This window comes from Mus caroli, chromosome 8 (assembly GCF_900094665.2).
Source record: "Mus caroli chromosome 8, CAROLI_EIJ_v1.1, whole genome shotgun sequence".
In the NCBI taxonomy this organism is placed as follows: Eukaryota; Metazoa; Chordata; class Mammalia; order Rodentia; family Muridae; genus Mus; species Mus caroli.
The window spans coordinates 17,146,475-17,156,270 of record NC_034577.1 but is presented as its reverse complement, the minus strand read 5'-3'; the positions used below and the strand labels follow the sequence as shown (position 1 = coordinate 17,156,270).

The window sequence follows — 9,796 nt, the reverse complement described above, 5'->3', positions numbered from 1 at the left end:
AAAGGAAGGAAAAGAAAAATGAAGAAAAGCATCGCCAAGCCTGATTAGTAATCGGTTACAGCGGTTACAGAAGGGAGAAAGGGGATTTAGTTAGGTTCATGACAGGGCACACTGGGGAAAACCTTGTGCTGGGAGCCTACAAAAGGGCACTTGCAGAGACTTTGTAAAATCCACTCTGCTCAACTAGTTCTATGGCCTTTGGCCTGAGATGTTAACCCAGCACTCAGGTTGAAGCAGAAAGGTTGCCATGAGTTCAAGCCCTGCCTGGGCTATGTAGTGAATTCCAGGTCACACCAGGCCACAGAGTCAGACCATATCTCAAAAAAAAAAAAAAGGTTGCAAATATATTAAAAACAGATAAGTCTTTCTGCGTAAGAGAGCAGGAAAGCTAATGACAATCAAAATCTCACGTTTTTCCTTGGCTTGCCTTTATTCTTGTGACTTCATTTGGGTTTGTTTTTCTCCATGTGCACTTTCCTGTGTCACATGACTGAGAGGAACGCCTGTTAGCTGAGGTGCAAGGCAATGACTGAGACAGACAAAGTGCATCATGGTCAGTAGATCAAGGGTGATTTCCTGAGCCCTGGACTCGGGGAGGGTCATTTATACATGCCTGGGCCACTTAGCAGTGTCTAAACCACTAAAGAAAAGAGAATCCCCTCTCACCACCATTAATATCATGTAGATCCTAAGGAGGGATTACATGATCCCTCTTCAGCTTCTCTTCACTAACAACCTGTAAATCCTCAGGGAGAGGTGGGGCCTTGTAAGCCCATCCTCCCTTGAGGACAGAATAGTGATAGCCCGCTCTCGTACCCAGATGTTCATGGCTACTGAGAATTCTAGAGCGCAGTAGCCATGTCCTGCCTGGAAAACAGCATGGCACAACATCCCACGCCTTCCTCTGCCTCTTCTGCCTCCTTTCTCTGCTCCCTGAACCTTAAAGGCTGTGATATAGATACACCATTTAGGGCTAAGCACACTCTTTCTCATCTCTGAAGTTGTGAGCCCTGCAGTAATGGACACCTACTGCACAAAGCTTTTCTGCCCTAGGCCGACAGTAGCCCTGACTTAGACATAAACACAGCTCGAGACACATCATGTTCACTTAGAGTACCACACAGCTGNCCCACCAGGCACGTGTCCCACGGTTCTCAGGTCAGTAGTATCAGTCACAGTCACAGCTCAGTGCGACAGCTCTCCCCCAGCAGCCTGCACAGCNCCCGCCAATTCCTTATAAGGGGCCACAGACTCGTTTATGCTTCTTTTGCAGGCCAGATCTCATCAAGGTGACTATTGAGATTATCACTACAGTGGCTCATGCCTGTAATCCCAGTAGTAGAGAAACTGATGCAGGAGAATTGCCAGTTTGCGGCCATCCTAGGCTACATATTAAGTTCCAGGCCAGGCTGTGCTGGTTGGTTTTTGTTAATATGACATTAGCCTGGACATATCTCAGAAGAGAGGTGTCTCTAGTCCTGGCTGTTCTGGAGCTTGCTATGTAGACAAGNCTACCCTGAAACTCACTGAGAAGAGGGAATCTTAATTGAGAAAATGCTTTCATAAGATTGATCCATAGGCAAGATCGTGGGTGTTTTCTTGATTACTGATTATGTGGGAGGCCCAGCTCACTGNGGGTGGTGCCACCCCTGGACTGGGTTATGTAAGAAAGCAAGGCAGCAAACACTGGTTGTCTGTGGGCTCTGCTTCAGCCATTCCTTGACCTCCTCCAGTCAGAGGATAATGCTCTGGGAGCTCTGAGATGAAATAGCCTTTGCTTCCTAAGTTGCTGTTGGTGGTGTGTTTCATTACAGCAGTAGAAATCCTAACACAAGCCAATCTGGGCCACACTATGAGACCTTGCCGCAACAAAAACTGAACCAAGGTAGTCTTAAGATAGGAGTAATCAGACCCAANGCAAGCCAGCATGAGTCTAGGTTATTTCTTTTACTCTTTTATGTGTGTGTTTTGCCTGCATGTATGCATGTGGACCACGTACATACCTGATGCTTATGGAGGTCAGAAGAGGGTGTCCAGTCCCCTGGAACTGGAGCTGCAGATGGTTGTAAACACTATGTGGTGCTGATGACAGAAGCTGGGTGCTCCTGGAAGAGCAGCAAGTGCTATCAGCCGCCATTGCTGTCTCTCCGTGGCCTTTTAGGTTATTTAGCTCTTCTTTATGTAAATGTAGTACTCAAAAAAAAAACCCACCTTTTCCTCAGCATCTCATGGATGTCTGTTAGCTTTATATATCATTGGTCCACTCAAGTGGCCACACAAGGTATCTTGACTGTTCTGAGGAAATGAAAGAGTTCACTTTAGAAACTCAACATGAAACAAAAATCCATGTCATCTAAGAATTCTACAGGAACACAGAGGACTTTTTAACATTCACACATCAGGAAGGAAAGTTAGCCTGAGTAGGAGTACGGTGTAGTTGAAACCCAGTCTCTGATGACAAACAGCAGGCCTGTGAGTCCAGGCACCCAGGGCTGCAGCAGCACCTCCTGATAATTCCAGCTGGGAACCACCATGACTGGACCACCTGGAGCTAAATTTTGAGGCAGAACTTGTTGATGCCAGGAAGATATGTTTCATATGAAAACGAGTGTTTCATTAAGTTGGAAGAACAGCTAAAGAAAACTCCTAGTTTAGGTCAGACNTTTCTGTTTTGCCCAGACTGAGTGGCTTTTAGTGACACATTAGCTTAGAATATGACAGTAGGCAGTTACAGCTGGAAACACTGTGAGGTCTGAGGCTGGAGAGATGGCTCAGCACTTAAACATGTGTACTGCTCATCCAGAAGACCCGAGTTCAATCCCTACCCTGTACAGCAGGCGGCTCACTACTACCTGTACCTCCAGCATCAGGGGCCCACACCTCTGGCCTCCATGGGCATTCTCTTGTGCACATGTATACACACACACACACACACTTGATTTTAAAACTTTTGAAGCACTATGGTGAATTTTGTAGCGTTTTACAGGTGGAGGATGAGTAATTGTCCAGTTCAGAAATGTTGCCTATTTTTGGAAAGGGAAAAATTGATAATCCTTAACTCACAAAGCTACAGAAGCAATGGCTAGAAAGAGNGGACAGCGACTAAGAGTGCGGAGGGAGGGTGTCCGCAGCTGCCTGTAACACAAGGGATGTTGTCTCAGGCCTCACAGCTGCCTGTAACACTCAGGGATGGGTTGTCTCAGGCCTCTAGTCTCTGAACACCTAAAGTCAATGCGTACACCCATACACACACTGCAGGGATGCTAAGAAAGCAGAACTACTTCACATCTTACTTGATGTAATAGGGTTTTTAATAAACNAATCCCCATTTTCCTGGGTTCTGTTCTGTCCTGCTGCCTCTCATTATCTATGTCAAGTCACTAGCCCTAAATCATCACCTGTGGATAATCCCCAGGCCTGAGGCCTTACACACACACACACACACTACACATACACACACATACACACACACACACACTACACATACACACACATACACACACACACACACTACACATACACTGCACATACACACACACACACTACACATACACCACACATACACACACTACACATACACACACACACACTTAAATTAAAGTGAATCTTAATAAACACTAGAACTGTGGTAAAGACTCAGGCACATAGACAACGACCCAATCATCTCCTCTTTTAGTTTTCTTGTTTGCTTTGTTTTCTCTATTTCTAAGCTTTCTTCAAACCCTCCAATTTTTATATCATACTAAACCTTTCTTGAATATTCCTCATCTATTATATTCTGCCTGCATGATGAATCAANTTATCTTGTTATCCGTGAACATTACTGGCAGCTTTCTCAATTTGTTTGCTCTGTGCATAATCACAATTTTACTCAGGTTGTTTCTTCCTGTTTGTTTTGGTCTCTGTCTCTCCTGCTTGGTGCTTTCCTTGACTCATCTCTACTTTAGAGCCTGCCAAGGCCAAGTCCTAGAAGCATGGTCCTTGCTTGCCCTCACGTGGCTCCTCAGTTACGGGGAATACACTGAGCAGGCGGAGGCTGCACATCCTGATCGATCGGGACACTGGATCTGAAGCGTGTCACTTCAGCGTCAGGACCCACTGAATAATAGTAATAAGTTTACAACTGCACAGACAGTCTCAGCTACCCAGCTGGTTAGATAAAANGCTAACAGACCAATTGGAGAGTTGCTGGAAGCATTCAGGACTGAGTAGTTGTGGGGTCACNCTGAGCTGCAGGACCTTCGGGGCAAGGTCAGGACCAGGTCTGGAATCGTGGGCAGGTGAACATGTATGTAATCTGAGTATCATACACACAGTGAAACACTGGGAGTGCCCAGTGGAGATGCCAAGCATCAGTGGGTCTGAACGTTACAACACTGGGTGACCTTTTATAAGTGGATCGTTCAGGTTGAAGATACTGATTTGTCTCGGGCCTAGTTTTCCTGGCACAGTTTTAATAATCCATGNACCCCGTGTTCTAATCTGCTTTGATAGGATTTAGGTGACTCTTTTTCAAGTGTGAGAATAGGTTCTTAGTTCTTAGTCTCCCCCCATGGCTGCTGCTGGATAGTGGCTGGTCTGTCAGAGCACAGAGGAGGAATTCAGCCAGGNCAAGGCAGTCTGAGAGCCACAGCTTCACACAGCTCAGAGCAGTGCAGTGACTGCATGGCACACAGCCTCATCTTCATACAGAGCTGAGAGGTGGTTCTATGCTAAAAATATGCAAAATCCAGGACTGCTGGGATTAGCTCANAGTGCCTTCACCTTGAGCATTTGATGAAAAGTAAGCATTAAGTTGAAGCTCTCTGAACATTCTCTAAAATATCCATGTAGGGTGTTTGCCAGCTTCCCAGCGAGAAGGATGGAAAGGAATATCCACATAGGAGAATCGATATCAGGTATGACTCAGACTGGTGAGTGCTCTTTGCTCCCTACTTAGGGTTACATAGATATGCAGGACCAACTTTTACTTTAAGGGATGATAAATTCCTGTGAAATGCAATATTAGGCTGAACTGTATGTCTACAGCCATCAGTTTCTCAAGATTCATTCCTTGCCAGAATACAGCCATAGCTAGCATGGCTCCGTGTTGTAATAAGAGATGCACACCTTGAGCAAAGCAAAGCTTCCTGGGTGGAGCTGGANCATGGAGTTAACGCCCAGGTTCTGGGAGCCCCATCAGCCTGGCCTCAGCTGCTGTCCTGATATAGCAAAGACAATGTCGAGAAGCTCAGACTTGGGCTCCATGTGTCCACCCTGGGAAGAACAGGCACAAGTTTCTCACATCCTGGGCCCATTTTCTGGACTCTGATTTGAACTTTAAGTCTAAACAGGGGAAGAATTGGAGCAGGGACCAAGGGAGGTGAGGTATGCACAGCTACGCAGTTCTCAGAAGGCTGTGGCCCTAGGTCCATCACTGTCTGGGCTCTCGTCCTGCAAACTGGCCCAGTGGTTCCTGAGAGATGGTTATCCCTGCTCCAGGGTGCAGCCTCATCCTCACCAATAATTGTCCTTGTCAGAGGGATGACCCCTACTGTGTGAGGTTTCCCCCATTCTGGAACCCCAGGTAATTCAAGAGGTGAGGGAGAGGTTTGGGACATTGGTGAAAATAAAGCAGAAAGCTCAAGACAAAGGCAGTCTTGCTTTTACTAACTTTGTGGGTCCAAATGAGTAGGCAATGTGTTTAGAAAAGCAGCTTCCAGCAGCTGTAGTCCCCAGTTGCAAGCCAAGGTGATATGGTAGCTATTGAGCAGTCAGCCTAACCTCGGCTTTTTGTGAGTGACTCGAGTACTCAGACATACCTCAGGTGTTTTGTCTACTGATTTTAGAAAACCTTTATTTGTCAAACTTGAAATATGTAAGAAAATATTTTTCCCTAAGGTTGATCCCCAAAGATCAGTACTACTGTGGTGTTCTCTACTTCACTGGGAGTGACATCTTTAATAAGAACATGAGAGCGCACGCCCTGGAAAAGGGCTTCACAATCAATGAGTACACCATCCGCCCCCTGGGGGTCACTGGTGAGTGTCTGTGACTGCCTGAGCAGCCGTCCTTACGTCTGGAAAGAAGGTTGTTTCCAAGGATGTTTTAGCTGGGGTTGTCAGCATGTGCTTTAGTGCCTGTAATCCTGCACTGGGAAAGTCTGGTATTAGCCTTGGCTACTCAGAAAGTTTGGAGGTAGCCTAGGCTACATGAGTTTCCTCTCAAAAACAAGGTATTTTAAGATAACAAATTCTAAGAAGACTTTTAGTAATCCTGCTGAGATGGTTTGAATATGCTTGGCCCAGGAGTGGTACTATTAGGACATGTGGTCTTGTTGGAGGAAGAGTGTCACTGTGGGGTGAGCTTTGCCACTCTTCTCCTGTTTGCCTTTGGAACAAGATGTAGAACTCTCAGCTCCTCCCTGCACCATGCCTGCCAGGACAGGGCCATGCTTCCCACCATCATGATAATGGACTGAACCTCTGAACCTGTAAGCCAGCCCCTATTAAATGTTGTCCTTTATAAATTACCTTGGTCATGGTGTCTGTTCACAGCAATGGAACCCTAACTAAGACACCTGCCATTTAATCGTAGCTTCTTTATGTTTTTAAACACCAGAAACAAAAGGTTCTTTTAAATCCTCAATTGATGGCCAGTAAGGCAGAAGTTAGAATTAGTTACATTGCTGAGGATATAGCTTAGTTACTGCAGTGCTTGTCCTGCATACATGAGGCCCTGGCAGTGTGTGTGTGTGTGTGTGTGGAGGGGGAGGTTAAGTCCTTCCAACCTACTTACGATACTCATTTAGAAATCTTACTGGTGAAAGGGTTTTGATGGATCTCTGAGACTTACGAAGATAATACTTGGGTGTTATTTCTTTCAGTATTACTCAGATCCCGTGNCTGAGACTGTGGATCAGTAATAAAGCATGCTCGTAGGATGTGAGAAGCCCTCGGTGCCATCCCCACCACCCCACAGTCAGGAGAAAATAAAACAAAATTTTAAAAATTACAGAGTAATTCCTGGGTAATTATTTTTGTGTCAGGCTGTAAGATTTAAAGAATAGATGAGACAGCTCAGCAGGTGAGGACTCACCTGAAGCCTGGCTCTGGGCCTGGGACTCACAATGGAAGGAGAACGGGTTTGTGCAATCCTCTGTCTTGCACGTGTGCCCTCTGTGACATACGCATGTCCACATGTATACAAGCACATGCTCACACCCCACATGGGAAACTAATAAATGAATATAATAAATGTTCTAAAACTCAGAATTTAAAAATCTTGTTTAACATTTCACAATCTACTGTGTAGTTTACTAGTGGTATCTACTGCAAGAATAGTTTTACCATTTTATCCTAAGTTATACAGACAGGACTTATATTTCATGCAGATTGNAGCATTGCTTTTCAAATTTCAACATTCAGACAGTTTACTGGGTCCTTATTAAACATGTGGGTTCTAATTTCATAGGTATTCAAGCATCTGTATTCCATTTCATTGATTTAATTTAGGAGACAGGGTATAGCTCTGTAGCCCAGGCTGCCTTAGCCATGCACACACCTGACGCAAGAGTCCATAATTGTGGTAAACTTCTAAGCCATGCCCTTACTGCTAGTTTAAGGATAACCAGTCTGAGTTGTAAACAGTTTGTTTTATGAGATCCAGCAGAAAGGGCCATGAACTAGGGTGACTCCTGGCCACGGTCGGGACACCCAGGCTCTGTCTGTAACACTGGCAGTAAGACAAAAGGTCCATGCGGACTGGTGTCAGCAAGTGGAGAAGAGGAGGAAAGACCTTCCAGGTAGCTTGCTCACTTTCCCTGAGCTGGATGGGACCTGGGCCTAGCATTCTGAGTCAGCCGGCACCTCTGATGGAGTCCCTCAGGCCCATCAGGTTAGCTCTCAGTTCCCAAACTGGTTCCTAAAACACTTTGGTTCTCTCTCCTTGCAGGAGTCGCTGGGGAGCCCCTTCCTGTGGACAGTGAGCAGGACATTTTTGATTACATCCAGTGGCGCTACCGGGAGCCCAAGGANAGAAGTGAATGATGCCCCTCCAGCCCCAGGCACAGCCCACTAGGAGTCCTAATTTATTTCTTAACCTTTGCTATGTAAGGGTTTTTGGTGTTTTAAGCGATTGCTTCTTCTCTGTGCTTACCATGTACTATAGTCAATAAACTTCTTGAGCTATTACTGAATATTGTCTTAACAAATGTGTTTAAATGTAGTTATGCNTGTGATCACAGTACCATGGGTTCACCAGAGACAAAAGAGCTGCCGTGATCGACAGTGTGTAACGATTTCACTTCCACCTCGCATTGCAGCCAGTCTCCCGGCTTGTCCCCTAGTCACCCTCTACAGATCAGCTGGCTCTCCCAGAGCTACTTCTGCAGTCAGTTCAGTTTCTTTAGGGACAGCCAGGCATGGTGGCGCACATCCTTAATCCCAGGANTTAGGAGGCAAAGACAGGCTGATCTCTGAGTTCAGGGCCAGCCTGGTCTACATACTGAATTCCAGGATGCCAGAGCTACATAGACACTGTCTAAAAAGAAAAGGGGGAGGGGTGAGAAAAAGAAANAAGGGCCCTTCATAACTGTAACGACTTGCTTTGACCACTTCCCATTTGCAGTATATACTGATAACTAGAAGAGCAGGTGTGTGCTTTATCTCAGGTGGCAGCCCTTCACCTGACATGACTCACAGGTCAATGGCACCTAACATTCATTAGTTTGTCTGCTAGGCAGTCCACTGTGTATCAAAGATCATGTTGTACACAAACAATTTCAATTTTTAAAAAAGATTTATTTGAACGGATTGAGTCACTGTGTCCGGACTGTTTTATTGTAGAGTCCTGTCAGTACTGTAGATAGTAGACACAAAGCCAAAAGTCGCTCNCTCATCAGAGCAGAGCATNTTAGGATCTGCTCGCCGTCTGGTTCAGCTGCTACAAGATTGGGCTTTAGTTATGTGCTGAGTGTACGTGCTCGCCTGTAATCCCAAGACNCACTTGAGGTCAGGGGACCATGAGTTTGCTGGCCTACATAGCTTACTTTGAGACCCTGTCTCAGAAAGCTTCCCCCTCCCAAAAAAGCATCCAGGAGGTAGAGGCAGGCAGATCTCTGAGTGCAAGGCCAGCNAGGGCTACACAGTGAGACCCCTGTCTCAGAAAATAAAATAACAAATATAATAAAATTAGTGCCAGGGATTCTGTGTGAACACAACTTATATTCTTTGGCATACTTTTAGCCTTGAATGTTGTCGGTTACTGGTCACCTGACTTCGGCACATTAGTCCAGGCCCACAGTCACAACGCTGGAAGATTTCTGGGGCTTGAGCAGTGTCTTTGTGCCCCCTCCTGGAGCAGACTTGTCCCTCTCGTAGAACTGGCTTGCAAATTTTTGTCCAAAAATGGCGAGCACAGCAAAGTCCAGGGCCACAGTCAGAGGTTCTAAGACAGCTTTCTCCCTCCTGTCCTGTAACAAGATAGGCACAAGCTCTAGAGGCAGCAGATGGGTTAAGGGTGTGTGTGTGTGTGTGTGTGTGTGTGTGTGTGTGTGTGTCTTATACTAATGAGTTGAGATTGGGGATCTAGGAATAAAGGCTACTACTACCTATAGAGCCTATATATAAAATAGTAAAGCCAATAGGACAAATAGGTCTCACACAATAAGGGAAATTATAGCCCTACCTAACAAAGACATCAAGAAAAGAAATTATTCCCTGTCCTGAGAAATAAGCAGCACTCCGCAAAGTTTGCTAATATAATTTTTAGTGAACATTGAATCTTTTGTTTATAAAGGAGCCAGCTAGCCCAATGA

At 45.6% G+C, this 9,796-nt stretch overlaps 2 protein-coding genes across 2 annotated transcripts in view; one reads left to right on the top strand and one right to left on the bottom strand.

Annotated features, from left to right (window-relative positions):
* Positions 1–8,176, top strand: part of Polb (DNA polymerase beta) — a 27,590-nt gene extending 19,414 nt beyond the window's left edge. Inside the window, exons 7-9 of the mRNA XM_029480687.1 lie at positions 4,834–4,898; positions 5,881–6,020; positions 7,933–8,176. Of these exons, the coding sequence (XP_029336547.1) occupies positions 4,834–4,898; positions 5,881–6,020; positions 7,933–8,027 (300 nt within the window). The 3' untranslated portion in view covers positions 8,028–8,176. The remainder of the gene's footprint in view (positions 1–4,833; positions 4,899–5,880; positions 6,021–7,932) is intronic.
* A 980-nt stretch (positions 8,177–9,156) lies between these two features.
* Dkk4 (dickkopf WNT signaling pathway inhibitor 4) overlaps positions 9,157–9,796 on the bottom strand; it is a 3,070-nt gene continuing 2,430 nt past the window's right edge. Inside the window, exon 3 of the mRNA XM_029480686.1 lies at positions 9,157–9,451. Coding sequence (XP_029336546.1) covers positions 9,201–9,451 — 251 coding nt within the window. The 3' untranslated portion in view covers positions 9,157–9,200. The remainder of the gene's footprint in view (positions 9,452–9,796) is intronic.